Here is a 19,789-nt window from a genome sequence, read left to right on the forward strand (position 1 = left end):
TTGAAGAAAAATGTTGAAAATGCGGATGAAATTTTGAACGTTGAAGATCAGGTAGTCCCGATACAGAGAAACAAATTGATTTTGATAATAAAAGATAGTAATGATCTCACGCAAAACGATTATGACGTAAAAGTGATTACAGAATGAACAGAAATCTTGCGACTACTTACCAAAACCACTTTGGAAACGCAGAGGTGAAATTTTTTGGTAGCAAATAAAATCTGATGAAAAAAATTGATATAAGATGGTAGGATTTCAGATATTAGTCTTTTTAATGTAAAAATTCTTAGTTTGTTATTAATTATTAGTTACTTAAATATTATTAAGTCCAAAAAATTTACAATTTGTTTACGTTAAAATTTTTATGTCTTTAGGGTTGTGTAGGACTTATTGTATATAAAAATTGTAAAAAATATTTTCTGATGAGTTACAGTTATAAACAAAACTTTCACAGTTTCATAAAAACATAACAAATTACATAAACACTAAAATCAGCATATTGTAACGATTTAAAAAATGTTTAAAGTTATCCGAGCATAGTTGAGAACATTTTCATACATACTGTTTAAGATTAACAAATAGTTATAAAGATTTAAAAGGTACTTTTTTGTTTAGTCAGAATTGAAATGATAAAAAAAAAAATTCAACTTTTCAATTATTTTTCCAATTTTTCACAAAACTGTTAAAAATTCGTAATAAGGATTTTTAATTTGACGTTTTAGCTTGGAAAAAAAAAATTATTCAAACTTACTTAATTTTCTAGAAATTTTTGCTGTTTAAACATCAGTTGGTTTTACGTAACGGTAAGTAGTTTTAACGGTAAATAGTTTTAGAATATGTTTAAAATGTAGTTAAAATAGTTAACTATTACCTAAAATAGATATCATTGTAGTCTTCTGGTCCTGCGATTATGTGATTTATTAAAAAGAAAATTGTTTAATTTTAGGAAGTATCTGGTAGTTATTTACATGCTTGAAAATAAGTGATAATTATTTACATGCTTGAAAATAAGTGGTAACTATTTACATGCTTTAAAATAAGTGGTAGTTAATTACATGCTTGAAAATAAGTGATAATTATTTTCATTTTAAAATAAGTGGTAATTAATTTTATTTTCGAAAGTAGTTGGTAATTATTTACATGCTTGTAAAAAAGTGATAATTAATTTCATTTTGAAACTAAGTGATAGTTATTTTCATTTTGGAAAGTAGTTGGTAATTATTTATATGCTTAGGTAGTTTCATGTTATTTTGCTGATTAAAATATTCATAATTGTATATATATTTTACGCAAAAACTGAGAAAATTAAATTAATTTAGCTTTAGAAGCATATAAAGTAATGACTTTAAATTTTGGTTTTACTTTTCAAATTAAACTTTTGAAAACATAAAATACTTATAAGTTTTAACCCTGTTAAAATCACTTCTTATTTTTCTAAGTGTATGTCAAAATTTGCACAATATTTACCAAAAAAAGACAAATTTAAGCTACCATATATCGAAGTTTTTAAAATGATTGTGTTCCTTATTATAGGTTTACTGCATGATTTAAACATTTTTTGTTAAATGCACGAAAATTACATAATTCAAGTAATTACTGTTTTAAGTTGTACGTGTACTACTTGACTATCGTTACTATATTGCTATCAAACTATTTTAGTCATAAACTAAAAATTATTATTTTTTTAAAAAATTTTCATGTACTAAATGGTTTATTGAATTTAAATACATACTTGTATAAATTGTTTAAGTTAGTGTTCTGCAAGCAAAACAATATTAACTTTACACTTTTTTTCTTTGTGTATGTATGTATAAAAATAAATAAATAAATATATATATATATATATATATATATATATATAAGTGTGATTATTCAAACTTGAACACTTTTTACATAGCCCACTTAAAAGGCTTTTAAATAGTTTATTAGAAAAATACAATTTTAAAAATACTAGTACATGTGTTTCATAAAGCTAAATGCTTTTATCATCAGCTAGTTCAATTTAAAACTAAAAAAAAAATTGGTAAACAGAGATGCAAAATTCTACAAAATAACGAAAACAGTATGACATGAAAATTGAATATTGCACATAAGAAAAATTCGGTACAAAAATTAGTCTTCCATCTAACTAATCGAACAAATAAAATTCAAATAAGCCACAGTTAAGTGACCATGAAATACTTAAAAATTTATTGTATTTTAAGAGAAGCTTGTTCATATGTCGACAAGACGATATGAATTCACTCCTCTTATTTAAACAACCTTCTTTTTTTAACGCATACACAACGGCTGTTAATTTTTTAAATCGCAGCCTACAAACAGGGTTATTACCAATTGCTATTGACTGTGCTCTTTTTGTCACCTCCAAAATTAATTTACAATCGATTTTAATGCTTTTCAGAAGAAATTTTGAAAACTTTGAAGAGATTAAAAATAAAACTTGACAACATTTTATATAATACAAATTCTTTAACTTTGAATGTTATTATGTTAAAAAAGAACGGCATGTCAGTCTTTCGTAGCCCGAATTTATCAATCTCTGAGATTTGAATTGAGACCCAGTTTGTAGGTTGTCAGAGGTGAGACAGCTTACGAGATGGTTCTCTTCAACATTACGACTATCTTAGTTTATGCCCATCTAGTAAACACGGTACTGGCGGGATTCGAACCCACGACCTTATTGCACACCGCGCTCAGCAGTCGGCGCAGTAACGCCTCGAACCATCCTGCCTTGCGTTAATAGACAATTTTTTAAGCTTTTTTAGTTGAGATACTCAAATTTGCTCATTTACTTTATTCATTTTTAAAATTTTTTGAAATTTTAGAAATTGAGAGCACATTTTATTTATATATATAAATAAATATAAAATTATAAACTAATCAGGGTTGCAAAAAGACCTGGAATTTAACAATAAAGGCAAAAATAAAAGTTTTTGAAGTTGAAAAATAAAAAAAACATTTTTTGAATAAGCTGGAAATTTATACTATTTTCAGTTATATGTGTGAAGCAGAGACGTAGCTTAATACATTGCTGCAAATATACAGAAACGTATACTTATGTGCAAATAAAACTTGCTTTTATTTCAGCTTGAAAAGACTCTGCTTTCTTAGCTTTTTTATTCATATATACTTAGTTATGCACTCCTGAGAGAAAATTTAGACATATATGTACTCTTTAGCATTTTTAGTATCATAAAAATTAAACGAAATAAATACAAACAAATTGTACTTTTTAGCACATTAAATCATTAATTTTTCAAAAAGGTGCATTGTAAAATTGATTCAATGGAAGCTGTAGCTTCAAAAATCAAAATCATACAATTTTATGTGGCAAAAATTTGCATAACTTGTTGTTGCAATTTAAATGTTATTGAGTTAAATTGTGATTTTTTTATACTTACTTTTAAAGAATGTTTTCTGGGTTTACACAAGTGGCATGACATAAAGAGTCATAGGGGGTGTGTAGCAAAATAAATTGCCTTGCACACAGTTATCACCCATACTTCAACACTCCATTATTGAAGTGTTAACATAACTGTATATTTTCAGATTAAATTCAAAAACATTAGAGGTAGTTTAAATTGCTGTGTTCTCGCTAGGACGTTATCACGCGTTATTTCAGATGTTTTAACTTTTGCAGAGTCGTAACTTTTTTGAACTAGCAACGTCCCTGCTAAGAACGTTTCAGACACATAGGAAAACGCTACAAGTAGTATAAGGTCTAAAAGAAATTAACTATAAAATTGTAAGTCAAGTCCAATGCTTAAAACCAAATATAATACAACTTACTTATATAGCGAGAATTACAACCAGTACAATTTAAACTAGTATACCTTACAACTAGAATAGAAGTATTTAAACAGTTTTACAAAATTTATTTAATCTAAAAATCTAAAAAGTTTAATACAAATTTGCATACCTTGTGATTGAAACATATAAGTTAAAACCGTATAAAAAATCATTATTAAAGAAATTTAATATGTACTACGACCTAAATATTAGTAAACAAATATTAAATTTCTTCGGAAAGCACTGCCGATTGGGTACGCTGTTTTGCGCTATGTTCAAAGTGCGTAGCTGAGCAGCAGTTAAGTTTACTGTTTCGTGTGTGGTTATTTTAATTGATTAATTTTTACTGATAAATCTACAGATTTAATACGGATAGATGTATGCTGACTATTTTGAATTTATTATACATGGTAAGCAATGACTTAATGGAATAACATTAAAGTTATTACAATGTTTATTATCTATGCTTTATAAGCTATTTGTATTTATGAAACCTATGAATGAACTACTAAATAAAATCTAATATAGAAATAATTATTATTTAGTCTACTTTCATCTTTTTCTCAATTTAAAAGCAGCTATTTATTAACAATTTTTATTAAATAATTTAGTTTTTGATAACTAAATATTTTTTTTATTTAATTAATTAGATTAAACTATTAACAACTATCTAAAATAATATATTATAAAACCAAGATTGTGTGTTTTTGAAATACTTAAAACTAGTAAATTTATTTTAAAACTAACTCAATATAAGCTAATTTAAATGTCAACAGTTTTTCCAATCTCTAACTAACTAGTTTTCTTAACTTAAACAAATTGCCTAATACTACAAGTGTACCAATGCCAAGGTATTGTTTATTGTGATTTCAATAAGATACTATGACAACTATGCTTTTTAAGATAAATATGGTTTTTACAAACAGCTCAATGAAAAAATTTCGTATACTTTCATAAAAGTTTTGCTTATAGAAACAAATTATTTACGTTACATGTTTTTGTTCTGAATTCAGATCCCTATGTTTATTATTTAATTAAATTAAGATTAAACTTTCTTTTTCTTATGTTATAACTTATATATTTTTTTAATAAAATGAATGTTTTGAATTTTATTCAAAGAACCTAGACAAACATATTTTTGTCAGACATTAATTATATTTAAAGACTTTACTTTTATTAGTTTTAATTTTTACTTTCTAAAAATGGATTTAAAAATTTACTTTTATGTTACATTATGTTTTTTATAAAGTTTTTTAAATCTTGATTAAAGTTATTCTGAAATTTGTTTCCATTCGTGTAAAGATATGTAGAGTTTAAAAAAATCAAAGTAAGATCTTTTTAAAGTATTTTAGTAGTAAACAATATAGCTAAAAGCTGTATTTATTACTTGCTATCGAAAATATAGTGTAAGTTAAGCTCGTTAAATAAGACTAAAGTTAAAATAAAAACACTTAAGACAAAACTGTAAATGTTGTACATAATATTTATTTTTTTTTAATTAAAAAAAATATGTATATTTGAACAGAAAACTCGATGCCAACTTGAAAAACAAGAAAAATTGCAGTATTTGCCTAAACTAAGAATCTTCTAAACTTATGTTTTAATTTTTTTTTTCGTAGAAAAAGTATTTTCGAATTACTGGAATATTTATTAAATCTTTGTAGTTTTAAATAATAACTCAACCACCAAACAAACAAAACCAACTTTAAATTATTTTAAATAAAATATAAACATAACCGTTTGTAGCAGAATAGAAAAAAAAGTTTTTTTTGACATTTTCTCTAAGTATCTAAAATAAATTTAGGTACCAACTTTTAAATAAAATAAAAGAGTAAAATATAATACGCTTAAGTCAACACCGACAATTAGTAAACTTGATTCTCGATAATTATAAATTCTACTTAACTTCAATGAAGAACAGTGCTTTGCTGACTTAAAAAATATTTTAAATCAAACAGAGTTGCCATAGTTTTAGTATCTTTTATCCAATGGTTTAAATACCGTTATTTAATAACCTTAAATTGGAGTGGTAAAACTTTAAAACCGTGCAAAAAAGCTCAAATTATAACGGCCATAATGGCGCAAAGGTAGTGTAAAAATCATATATTTTTTTCATAGTACTTTTAAAGTCTTCATTACTTAATCCTTTTTAGAGGGTTAGTATTATTCAATGTTTATTCATAAACTAAAATTTTATTTATTAAAGCTACACCTAGTTAAACCGTTTAGTCAAATTAACAAGCTTTAATATATACAAGTTTTTCGTTGTACTTTAGAAACTTTGTTAAATCCTAGTAGTCTTCATTATTGCGTTCTTTTTTTTAACATGGTCACTCAAAAATTAGATAAGCTGTGATTTTTGAACTACATCTACTAAGCTTTTAATAGCTTGATGGTCATCATGTTAAAATATATAAAAGCTTTCATGGTACACTAATAAAACCGGTGTTTCTGAGTAACCATGGTATGCAACAATTATGAGTTCTCAACAACGTTCTTTGGTAGATGAAAAAAAAAGGCACATATAATGTTCTATTACATAATAACGAGAAAATAACGACAAGAGTCTATACAAGGATTTATAAAAAATTGGCGGTTTCCCATTTCAAAAAGTTTCCCACATAAGGACAGTTTTAGATATGAGGGGCACCGACAAGTAATGATAATTTTGTATCAACAGGACGAATATTTTGTAAATTTCTGTTAATGATACGATTTTTAAATTGAGTTTAGGAAACCCTGGTCTAAACCATTTCTATTAACTCTAATGCACTCAGAATAAATTTATACAACTTCAGAACACTTTGACTAAGTACTTTATCTTATAATCCTTTTTTTTAAATCCATTTATAGCGAAAAATATTTCATATAGACCAGGGGTCTGCGAGTTTCTGCCGAAAGAGGTAAAAGTTTGGCCTGCAGGCACATAAAAGGTAAAACTGAAGTCTACGAATGATATAATTTGGCTCTTAAATCTAAAATGTGGCCAAGAAAGTAAACGTTTTGTAGCTGATACTATATACAATGGGGGTTTTAATTAAACTTTTAAAAAGTCATAAGTAAAAGTTACTGATATTACAAACTTTAAGTGTAATGTTATATTAGAACACTTTAAATGCCCGTCAAACCTATTCAAGATCTGCAAAACTGGGACACTAACCAAAATTTGTTAATTTTAACACAAGGTTTTTTAGGATTAAGATTTAGTTTTAAAAAGATAACATAAGGTTTGATAATACCAAGTCGATCATCAGACCACAAGTATTCGGTAGACTGTAACTGGTGTCGTCCTTAATAGGAGTCATCAGTCAGTTGCAACATAAAAACTTGCGTTCATCAGTTTACAAAGACATACCATTATAACATATTATTCGCTAAACAAGACAGCTGGTATGCTCGTATTGAATACAAACGAAAACATCGGCTATTGAGCCTAAGCCTAGAATCATTAAATTATTGCTTATTGAACTAACGCTAGATTACACCTAGTGTATAATCTAAACTAGACTATAAAATTAGATGGATAATTTAAAATAATAACCAATAATATTAAGAATTGGAGTGGTTGTTATAACGAAAGTTGTAATGAGTACCAGTTCTGGTGTTTTATATGTATTATGCTTAATCAATTGTGAAAATTAGTGTTAAATTTTCACTTTTTGCATTAAACATAATTGCTTTTATGAATGACATTGGTCAACCTTATAATGTTTAAAATATAACTTATCAATTAATACAACAAATATCTGCTAGAGTTGTTTCTGTTATGTTTATAAAAAAATACAAACTAATTCTTTCCACTAAGGATATGGAGTAAACAAATACTTTTTTGTTCTAAAAATTATTCAGCGATTAAACGCACTAAATGTCAAAGTGCAGCATCTTCTATGCGTTGAAACCGCGGAGTTGCTGCCCGCTTGAACTGAACGTCTCACTAATAGTAGTGTTGGTCCATTTGTCTGCCAGGAAGTCCCTGTTGATGCTGGTTCATCGCGTTGTTCCCGGGATACACTGGGTGCGTCCGGTGAATTGGTGGTTGAGCTGGGTTCAGGTTCTGGTTTAAAACAAAACATTGTTTATAATATTTTGACATAATCTTGTTCGCGTTGTTCCCGGGATACGCCTCATTGAGAGTAAACTCCGTGTTGGAGATATACCTTGTAACCCTCTGGTAGCCCTGGAGGATGAACTGAGTAGTTTTGCTGGCATTCGTTCAAATTCTGAAAGCAAATAAAAATTCTGTTATTATACATTGATTCAACAATCCGACTCACCATGTGATCCATTGTTTGTGCCAATTGATCTGCTTCCAATTGCACTGCAGCCCTGCTTCGCTCTACCTCCTCTCTCGTTTTGTACGCTTCGACTTTGATGCTCATTGCACTGTTGTTAATTGCTGTAAGGGCAGTTTTAGCAGCGTCAGCAAAGGCATAGTGGACAAAGGCAAAACTTGCTTTTTAATTTCCGTACATTACCTTTAAGCATAAAACGAGTATGCTTAAACCAAGTTTAAAAATACTCCCTAAACAATCAATTGATAGAATAATTATTTATAAATGGTTTATATTTAGAGCATAAAAAGTATAAACTTATTTATTAAATCATTTTAATTACAAGTAAATGTCCGGGTTTTTGTTGATTTGCGTTAACATCTTTCTGGGATGCTACAAAAAACACTTCACTTACTATATAATGTGTTTATTTTGTAAACTTAAAGTAAACAGTTTAAATTTGTTATTGAGTTTATAATCAAAATTTTTTTACCTAACATAAAATACACTAAGAATTGTTTTATGACTGTCGTGTAGTTTACTAATTGTCGTTTTTTGTGTATTAACATAATGTGCTTTTTTATAATATTGATATTTTAGTTATGTATTTAAGCTTGATTAACAAAAAGTTTTTAGCTATATTAACTTTTATTAAACTTTATATATAATTCAGAAATTTTTTTTAAAGTAACAACCGTGTAAAAGACTGATAAATTAATAATAAGGTAGTTTATTAAAGTATCGAGCATAAAATTTGTTTAAAATATGGTTTAGCTTATCTACACTACAAATAGGTATTAATTTTATTAATTACCTAATTACCGAATTTTATAAACTTTTAGAACTTTTATGAACTTTTAGAGTACTTTTTGAAACGAAGGTGATTCCCTCAATTTTTGCTGAGTCAGCAAATATAAAATCTGTTACACAAAATTTTAATTTTTTTAGCTATTAAAATGTTTTATTTTTAATATCTAATATGTTTGGCTAAGTAGGGTTAGAAGTAAAAATATAAATAAATAAAATATTTCAATAACCTATAAAAATTTGCTGACTCAGCAAATATAGGGTAAACACCTAGGTATTACAATAGGACCCTTATATACTAGTTCAAAAATGTCTTTTAGCCAGAGTTTATTTTAAGCCAAAATAGTTCATGAGTTTAGCAGAGTTTTTTTTTATCTGCATCTTATTATAAATTTTAAACAATTAGAAAACTTAATGTTACATTTATTATTCATGAGTCTAGTAATACTGATTTACTCAGTTATTTAAATAATAATTTACTGGATTGGTTATTTAAATGGTTACAAGAATTAATGATTTGTATTTTCTACATTAAAATTTTAAAAGTATTTTAAAATAAACATTTTCATTAAGTCAAATTTCCACATACTTATTATTACATTATTAATTTATCACGTATATTTTATATATAAATGAATATTTAAATAGTTTAATTTTAGATAGTGGTGTTGTACGTAACAAAAAAAAAATTAAGAAAATTAAACCTCAAAGAATTTATTTTAATAAATTAAATTTAAACTAATTTTTTTATAGTTTTAAGTACCAAATTTTATTTTTTAAGTCTTAACATGATACTAAATATTAGTAAAGGTTAGAATAAATATTACACTCATTAAACGATAAAATTTTAAAATATTATTTTGAATAAAAAAAAAAGTTTTCATGAACTTTTTAAATGTTTTAAATTTTATTGGCTCTTAATTTTTTTTCATAAGTTTGAATTATTTTTACTTCAGTTGTTTGTAAACTAAAATAAAAAGTAATTAATGTCTTTTTAAAAACTGGTTATAATTGATGTACATTTAATGATAACAAAAATAGGATTAGTGTTCATACATGGAATAGTTTAGAAGTTGAAGTCTTTTTTTCAAATAGGTTTTAATGATTTTTTCATAAGATAAAAATAAGTAAATTACAAGATTTGAATTATTTAAATTCTATTTAATTCTTAAAAATGTTTTGTTTAGTTTGTACTGAAATTGCACCTTACAGGGTTGAAAAAAAAACTTGAAAACCTGGAAAAACCTGGAATTAGAAAAATTTTGAAAAAAACAAACTGGATAAACCTAGACAACCTAAAGTTTAAAACAATATTTATAGTTTTAATAGAAAAGTTTTGATTTCATACAAAAAGTCTACCATACAGATAAAAATATTTTGTCAGTCTCAAAAATGTTTTTTATTAAAAAACACGTATAAAGTAGGTTTACAGTGTCTTTTTAAATTTTTTATACTATTTAGCAAAGCTTTTTACCCAATATTTACTGTTAAATTAAAACAGACCCAAAAATGTATTTATAAATTAGGTGGAAAATTAAAAAAACCTGGAGAAAACTTGCCAACAACATTTGGAAACCCTGACATTAGTATAAATTAAGTATGTAATTTAATGTACCTTTATTTAATATGTATACACCTTTATTAAATATGTAATGATAATTTAATAAAAATAGTACAAAATTATAAAAAAAAATTGGCTTAAAACTATTTTTTTTTGAATTTAACTTATATTTGACTAATCTGGAATTTGACAAATTAAGAAAAACCTAGAAAATTTAGGATTTTTGAACAAAAATCACTAAAACAACCTGGAAAATTTCTGAAATCTTTAACAATCTTAACATGTTCAGTAGTAAAATTTAGACTTGAAATTTTAAATCTATCATATTGATAAAATATTTTTGTCAACATCAAAAATACTTTTATTTAAAACACAATTTAAGGTAGTTTTACTGTATCTTTTTAACTTTTTTATACTGTTTAAAACAGTTGTCACCTTAAACTTAACTTTAAATTTAAAATAGACCCAGAAATTTGTACTTTTAAAAACCTGAAAAATATTTCAAAAACCTGGAAAAGTTTTTTAGAAAATGAGTGGAAACCTAGTAAATTGAAATATGTTTAAGTATTTTAGAAGTCTCTACAATTTTAATTTTATTATTTAATCTCATTTGAAATGTTAAAGAATGTACGAACTTTTCTAATACAGTTCATTTATGTATGGATACTATAAGTTTAACAGGCGAAAATTGTTCAAAATTTTTTTTATTTTAAAAGTTTTAATTGAAAAAAAAACAAGTTTCTTTTTAGCCCTGGTTAGATGAAAAATTGTTTATACTAGTACAAACTGTTTTTGTGAAAAATTTTAAACTTTATAACCAACTGCTGCCTCTTAAAGTTATAGTAACTTTATGTTTTATATACTTTATTTTTTACATATACTAAGAAGTATTGTATAAATAAACTAGGAACAATACTTTATTAATATTTATTTTGTTTTATTTATCCAACTTTATTAAAATGCTTGATAACAATTTATTTTAAATCCCACTAGCTATTTCTCAACAAGTATAAACTAAGCAGAATTTAAATACTTTTTGCTATTTTCAACATTAATAGTTTATAGGTAAAAGTATGTAGAAAGAGAAATATGTTTTTTGGGAATTTAAAAATTAGGACAACTCAGACTTTTTTCTAGGTTACAAAGTTTAGTTTTTATTAGTTTTTTAAGAAAGTTTTGAAGCTTACAGAGGCAACCATATTTTAAATTTATGCTGAACTTGCTGTTATGATTTTTTCTACACAGGGTGGCCAAGTAACCTGGAATTTAAAAATTAAGGATAAATTCAAAAATCAGGTATTTTATATTAAATGAAAGAAAAGACTAATGGGAGTTTTTAACAATTTAATATTTGTGTGACTATCTCTAAGAAAGTTTTAACTATTTATAGAAATAGCCTGAAGTTTAGGAGTAAAAAAAAAGTGTTTATATTTTTAGATATGAATATACAGTTTATTAAATATGTTAAAGTAAGTTTCACAGACCAAAATTTAACTACTGTTCAAATTTAACTCCTAATTAAAAATGTTGTTTAACATGAACTTTAAAAAAAATTTATCCAAAAGATACTCTAGTAGTATCTTTAACTGTATCAAAATTTAGTGAACATAAATTTTTAATAATTCTTTTATGATATATATATAAAATAAATATATAAAAACAATTTTTTTACTGATTATTATTATAAATAAAGTTATTTTATTTATGCTTTGAATTTTAACATGGTTTTAAATAAAAACTTGGTACACATTAAGGGTTGCCATACTTTCAGAACCTTTTGTGTTTTTTTTTAAATCTCAGGCTGTCTAAGGATAGTTTATTTCTAAAATAATCCCAGAAAAGTTTCTTTCACCTAGGACAGTATTTGGATCATATAAATGTCAACAATGTAGATTGTTAAAAAATAATGTTATATTACTATGTATTTTAAAAGTTTACATAAAAATGTTTTGTGAAATGTTTTTCAATTTATTTACCTCATGTTGATTCATAAAATATAAATAACATTTAACTTTGTAAGTTACAATAAATAGAATTATTTTAAGTGGCAGAATTTTAGAAAAAATTGAAAGCAAAAATTTGTTCCACATTATATTTGTAGTGAATAAATGTATAATGTATAAGTTTAAATAGAATACTATATAGTTAAATGTATATATCTAAATTCTAAACAGTCAGGCTATACAGGCTAGTTTGTCATATAGACTACATTGTATGTTTGTCAATATTATTATAATATATAAACTTGTATAGAATACAAAATATCTAAGGTAAGGTTATTTTTGAAAACTCCGACTGAATTAGGTAGTTTGATTTTTCTTTTGTAGTTATTAAACTACCACTTTTAGGTATTTAATCTTGATTTACACCAACTATAATAAAATTATGTATTTGAATTATACTAATATAAAAGCTTAGGAACTCAGGCTAGCTTGATGTAAATCAGAGTAAATTATTTTACTTAGGTTTGCTTTTTTTATTAATAGAGACAAATCTTAGCTTACTTACTGATGTATAATTAATAGTAGATATATGATATTAATAAAACCGGCTGGAAAATAAATTTTAAAAAGCATAAAAAAAATATGGAAAGTACTGATAATTCGAATCACAGTTTGTGGGTTGGAGGCCTTCACCTAGATGTGCAGGAGGGTGACCTGAGTAAAACTTTTACCAATGCTCACAACATCAAATTATGTAGGGACATCTCAAGCAACGTGTCGCTCGGACACGCCTACTTGAACTACTGCCAAGAAGCTGATGGTAAGATTGATGTATTGTATATAATGATGTTTGCATTTGTATAAGATTACTAAATTTTTAAAATGATAAAAAATTTTCTTAAGGAATCATACGTTTTTTAAGTTGTTAATTCATATGTTTATATTTGTTGTTAAAATTTTAATTTATGTAAATTTTGTAAATTTTTTGAAAATTTTTAAGAAGCTTCTATAAAACATCGTTATATTAAAGCTGAAGCAGCCATTAAGAAGTTTAATGGTAGCATGATGAAAGATCAGAAGATCAGAGTGATGTGGAGCTCCCACACTCTTACATCAGGTATGCACAATTGCAATGTGTTTGTGAAGAACTTTCCGAACAATTACGATGAGGGCAAGCTCAAGGAAACCTTCGAGGCTTATGGCGCTGTGCTATCTTGTAAGGTAGGTTTGCTTTAATTTTATTAACAACTAATTTTAAGTAATAAATTACGTAGTATTTTCAGCAGTGTTTTTTATTATCTTAGTGAAATGAATTAAACTTTCAACTTGGGCTTTTGAACAAAACAAATATTATAGTACCACGGAAGCTCAACACATTTATAACTTTTATTGATATCAGTTTTGCTAAGGTAAGTGTTTAATATAAAATAAAACTTTATTACCACAAACAGATCATGCAAGGTCATTACCCGGACGGTACACCATCTCAAAAACACGGCTACGTCCAATTCGAAAAGGAAGAAGCTGCTTCTAACGCCATCGAGAGATTGAACGAGACTGAACTCGATGGAAAAAAGGTTTGTTTTATATGAAGTTATTATATTACATTTAAATAACGGTTTATCTGCGAACTTTAGCAAGTTTGATATTATATTCTAATACTCAACTTCATTTTTGATAAAGTATGTCTGAGACTACAATTTTTGTACTTGTTTTCTGGTTTATAATTTTATTTAATCAGTTTTTAAACAGTAAGTAAGTTTTGTTTCAAAATTATTATGGTTTCAAGTATATGTGCTGCTTTTCGGTTATCTCTTTTTTAGCACAACTCTAAAATCCTAAATGACTAATTGATCTTAAAAATAAGATAATTTTCTATTTTTTTAAGGATTAAAAATAGCGTAATTACTTATTTTGCTTGAACAAAATTATTTGTTTAAGTCAAAATATATGCCAGGTATTATATTTGATTGCAATAAGGCTTTTTAAACTGATTAGTATTACATAAAGCTAAAAACACAAATATAAAATAAGAGTTTTGCGTATACTTTTATTTCAATCTTTTTTCTACTTCGGCGTTAGTTTTTTATGCTGTTACACAGTATATCTTATTATATCCTTGAATTAACATAGTACTAAGTTGCTTCAAAGAAAGTGACATTAATTGATCATTATATAAAAGTTTACTTTTTGTTTTATTCATGTGGCTTATCTAAAACAAGTTTTATACACTTTTGTAGGTTGTCGTTTGCCAATACAAACCTAGGAAGAGGCGAGCAAATAACAGTGACGAAACCTTCACCAACTGCTTTGTCAAAAACTTTGGCACTTCTCTCACTGAAGAGCAGTTGAAAGAAAAGTTCGAAGTAAATAATTTTTATTATCCTATTTTCATACTAAGATCTTTTTAGTACTTATAGCAAGTCTTTTGATATTTTTAAGGTACTTTGTTTTAAACTTGCGCGTAACTATATACTGCTTCAAAGTGATGTTAGTTCACAACACAACTCCTGATTTTAGGTACACGGAGAAGTGACAAGTGTTAAGATAATGAAGGACAATGCAGGCAACAGCAGAGGATTCGGATTCGTGGATTTTACTAGCCACCAAGCAGCACTTAATGCAGTGAGAAGTCTCAACAACAGTTTTGTTGGAGGTTTTGTTAAATATTTTACTTAATGTAATGTTTAAATAAATAGTTTCATATTTTTATACAAACTTCGTAAAACCAAAGCATACTTTTGGTACTTTTACTTTTTTAAATGTACCCATTACATTTGAGTTTAATCAACAGAAAATAAGTTGTACGTTGGACGCGCTAAGAAAAAGACTGAGCGCAAAGTTGAGCTGACGAAGCAGAACGAGCAGAGGAAGGTCAACGCAAAGCACTGCACGCTGTTCGTGAAGAATCTTGCGGCGTGGATGAGAGAGTACCATCTGCGACCAATCTTCGAAGCCCATGGGGCCCTCAATGATATTAAGGTTTGTTCAATCAGCTCGTTAAATTACTCGTAAACTAAAATAACAATTCTTATTGTATTTTATGTTATGCCAAAGTAGTTTTGATTATAAACCTAATAACAAATTTTAACTGTTTGCCTTAAGTTTATGAAATAGACTCATTAGAAAGTAAGTGAATTTTTTTCTGTAACACTCAATAAAGATTTTGATAGAAATCAATAAGTAACTTGAACATTTACTTGTAATTAAAATGATTTATTGATTAAATTAATACTTTTTGTGCTCTGAACTTTAACAGTTAATAAAAGTTTTTCTATTAGTTTATTGTTTCAACCAAAGGTCTTTCTAATTTTGTAAGCAGTAGTTTCAAAACTTTGATTAATAAAACTCGTTTTATCCTTAAAGGTTGTGTTCAGAAATGAAAAAGCAAGTTTTGCCTTTGTCCACTATGCCTTTGCTGACGATGCTAAAGCTGCCCTAACAGCAATTAACAACAGTGCAATGAGCATCAAAGTCGAAGCGTACAAGACGAGAGAGGAGGTAGAGCAAAGCAGGGCTGCAGTGCAATTGGAGGCAGAACAATTGGCCCAAACAATGGGTAACATGGTGAGTCGGGTTGTTTAATAGATTTTTAATCATGTGGTTGTCAGAATATAAAGTTATATACTGACATAAAACATTATATCTAAAACAATATACTATTTTAAAATAAATCAGCTCCTGTTATACTTATTAACTGCATTTTTTTTAACTATAAGGTATTTTTTTTGCAAAACGGGTATTGTTTTTCAACAAAAATACAAATTTCAAAATGCGATAAGAAAAGTTGTTGACCTGATATTATGTCAAAATATTATAAACAATGTATTTTTGCAACCAGAACCTGAACCATGGGCTGAACCCAGCCCAACCACCAATTAACCAGGTGCACCCAGTGTATCCCGGGAACAACGCGATGAACCGGCATCAGCAGGGACTTCCTGGCAGACAAATGGACCAACACTACTATTTGTGAGACGTCCAGTTCAAGTGGGCAGCAACTCCGCGGTTTCAACGCGTAGAAGATGCTTCCCCTTGACATTTAGTGCGTTTATCACGCTGAATAAATTTTAGTTTAAAAAAGTATTTATTTAGTTCACACCAGTGGTGAAAACTATTAGGTTGTACCTTATATAAGATATGATTGTTGTATGAATTAATAATTTATATTTTGAAAATTTGAAGGTTCGCAAATATCCATAAATAATGATACTAATAATATAGACCAATAAAAGCAGTTATACTTGATGCAAAAAGTTAAAGTTTTCCTTAATACTAATGTTTGATTAAACAAAATACATATCAAATACTAGAGTTGCTACTAACTATAACTTTCCCTAATTACCACTCTCAACTTTCTAGTATTGATTATTTTTAAATTGTCCCTATATATTTGTAGTCTAGTTTAAACTTAACACTCGAGATAATCAAACAGTAGTTCACTACGCAAAGATTAACTGATTCAAAGCTTAGGATTAGTATACTTTTGCCAATGTTTTCGTTGATCGTTTTCAATACGAGCGTACCAGTTGTACTTGTCTATCGAACAATGCATACAACGTTGACGTTACGGTTCTATTCTAGCAACAGGTTGCTTCATATGTTAGCATTTTAAGTCGTTTGTAGATTGATGACTGCAAGGTTTTCGGTTTTGGCTGACTGATGTGTCCTAATCACGACAGAACAAGTCTCAGTCTACCGATGCTTATGGTCTGATGATCGACTTATTTCGATTGAACCTTGTGTTGATATTTTAAAATTTCATTATAAATCTTAAAACATTTTGTGTTTAAATTAACAACTTCTTATCGGCGCGCTAGATTCGCTGATCTTGACAGCCATTGAAAGTGTACTAATGGAGATTTATATTTTCAAATTGATAATTTATCGTAACTTTTACCGGACCATTTTATTTACTATTCATTTAAAACTGCAATGTATCTAAACTAAACTTAAAATTATTATTTTGTTGGCCATTATTTGGCTTTGAGGGCTAAAATATATCATTCATTGCCTGTGGTTTTACATTTTATAGGCCGCATCCCATTCGAAATAAAAATATTTTTGGTTATTGGTTAGTTTTTTTCGTTTTTTTAAAATACATATTTTGATTGGGGAGACAGGGTTGTGCCTTTCTTTTTTATTATAATGATAACTCTTTTTAAATTTTGTTGACCTAAAATTTTTTATTTTAGGCAACATAAGTGGCATGCTTTGTTATTTTTCGGTTTTCTTTTAGACTTGCAGAGTATTTCCCATTTTTAATTAAGTCTTTATTTGAGTCTTTTAACTTGCAACTCTTATATATATATATTTTTTTTATTTATTTATACAAGACCTTTTTTTTGTGAAAAACTTAATTATTTTTTGTCTTAATAAATATTTAAAGCTTTGTGAAGTTAAGTTAAACTAATATAATAATTTTCAATAAACTAATCAAAGACCTTCTCAATAAAGTCGTTTAAACTTGCATTTTAAAGGTTTTTACCAAAATTAGTTTTAATTGTGAAATAACAGAAGGTAGTTTATATTAATACAACTTAACTTCTCATTTTATTGTGACATTTTTCGATTTAAGTGGTTAAGATGATTATGATGAGTGTGTACATCAACTTCAAAGTTTAAAAGTAAACTTGTTGCAGTTTAAATTATTTTTTTCAAGTTTTATAACGAAAATGTATTTATTAGCCTTGACTTGTTTCTAAAGTTAGTCAAGTTGTAAATGAATTAATTAATATTATATATATAAATAGCATTACTTTTCAGCTAAAATTTTATCACAAATCAACTCACACATTTACAGAGTAAATGTTATAAAAAATCAATAAAACTTCAACACAAATGTCATATTGGAAAAAACAGACTTTAATTTTATTGAAGTTTTTAAAAATTTTGTAGGTGTTGCTTTTTACCAGTAAAATTTTCAAAAATTACATAATTTAAATAGAATAATGAGTTCAAATGTTTTTATGAGTAGCACATTTGCGTTAAATAACAGTAAATTAGTATTAATGTTTTTACAAACCTACACTCTTGTTTACTGGAACACAATAACCTTTAAGTTTGTTCAAAACAAAATTCTTGCAGCATCTCCAAATTATTCTGCTTTTTGGTATATAATTTCCTATTCCGTATCTGTAAAATTATATTCTTTAAGTGTTTAAATATTTTAACAAATAAGTCTGTTTAATTTCGGTATTTTGTTTTAAAAAAAATCCTTTGGTTTTGTTTCATCAAAAACTTCAAAGTTTAATCTAAAAGCGATCGGTTTTAACTTAAAGCATTATTTTAGTTTTAAACAAACGGTTTTTTTTAAGGAAAACAAGTTACGTATACTTTCAATTTCAGATAAACCTTCCTAACTTTGTTTTCTAAACATCGTTAAGCTTTTTGTGCATTGTTTTATAAGTTTATATGAGGTTAGTCATAAATGATTTGTAATCTTTTAAGCTCTAATGAGAAGTTGAGCTAGTAACTTAATTAGAGTTTGTTTTTTAAAACTAAGAATTAGAATAAGTTTTGGAAACTGAGTTTGTTTTATCTTGCTTATATTTATCGTTGTTAGAATTTGTAAGTAAAGATCAAACTTATTTCAAACTTAAGTAGAAGTATGTAACAAAAAAAAAATTACTTTTATTGAATAAAAGGAACCTAAAATTCTTGTAAAGGTTTTGTACTAACACTATGCTAGTATAACTTTAACAAAACACTTATAAAATTTTTTTTTTTTAAATTAATAATTAATCCTTATAAATGCTTGAAGAATTGCATTTTATGTCAATTCTACTCAATTTTGAGTTTTTAAGCATTAATCAGTATATTGTTGTTTAAAAATATTTATGAAAATTTAACAAATTACCTTATAAACAAACAATTTTTTTTTTGCCAGAGTTTGACAAATGGTTGTAAATATTGAATTGATTTCAGTAGAATGCGATCACATCTGGTCACTTCATAATCACATACATATTGCCTCTAAACATTTTTTATAGTTACTTTCTTTTAAAAGTATAAATTATGAAATAATAAATTGTTTAAAATTAAAAAATTAAAGTAGTTACAGCGATTTAGTTATGCGTTTTAGTAAAACCATCTAAAAATGTATCTTAGTCATATTCTTAAAACAAAACTAGTTGTTTTCATTTACAATATACTTAGTAAATACTTTTTAAAATGTTAAAACTTAAACAACTTTAGCTTAGGTAGTCAAAAATTACCAATACAAAAATTATCGTTTTTAAACTTTAAATTTACTGACAATTATCTGTTGTCTGATACGTAAAATTAAGGAAAAGGGAATTGTTATAATTTAAATATTATTTTTTCATCGGAAAATGCGTAAACTGAAAAAAGCGTAAACTGTTTTTCAATGGTACATTAAAAAACGTCTTGTGAAGATAAAACGTTTGAAACTTAAC

The 19,789-nt window shown here is 26.4% G+C and overlaps 1 protein-coding gene across 1 annotated transcript; it reads left to right on the forward strand.

Annotated features, from left to right (window-relative positions):
• Positions 1–13,013: 13,013 nt before the first annotated feature.
• On the forward strand, positions 13,014–16,347 carry LOC145836276 (polyadenylate-binding protein 4-like). The gene is made up of 8 exons (XM_082944095.1): positions 13,014–13,191; positions 13,402–13,592; positions 13,823–13,948; positions 14,612–14,737; positions 14,892–15,027; positions 15,166–15,353; positions 15,738–15,938; positions 16,213–16,347. The coding sequence occupies exons 1-8, from the start codon at positions 13,014–13,016 to the stop codon at positions 16,345–16,347; spliced, it is 1,281 nt and encodes a 426-aa protein (XP_082800221.1).
• The last annotated feature ends 3,442 nt before the right edge of the window (positions 16,348–19,789 follow it).

This window comes from Thalia democratica, chromosome 5 (assembly GCF_965202585.1).
Source record: "Thalia democratica chromosome 5, ktThaDemo2.hap1.1, whole genome shotgun sequence".
Lineage (NCBI taxonomy): Eukaryota > Metazoa > Chordata > Thaliacea > Salpida > Salpidae > Thalia > Thalia democratica.

What these genes read in the sequence shown, in the direction of transcription:
- LOC145836276 (XM_082944095.1), top strand. Translation starts at nt 13,014, where the DNA reads ATGGAAAGTACTGATAATTCGAATCACAGTTTGTGGGTTGGAGGCCTT. An exon ending in AGTTGAAAGAAAAGTTCGAA is followed by an intron (nt 14,738 to 14,891) that starts GTAAATAATTTT and finishes TCCTGATTTTAG; the next exon opens with GTACACGGAGAAGTGACAAG. An exon ending in GGGCCCTCAATGATATTAAG is followed by an intron (nt 15,354 to 15,737) that starts GTTTGTTCAATC and finishes TTATCCTTAAAG; the next exon opens with GTTGTGTTCAGAAATGAAAA.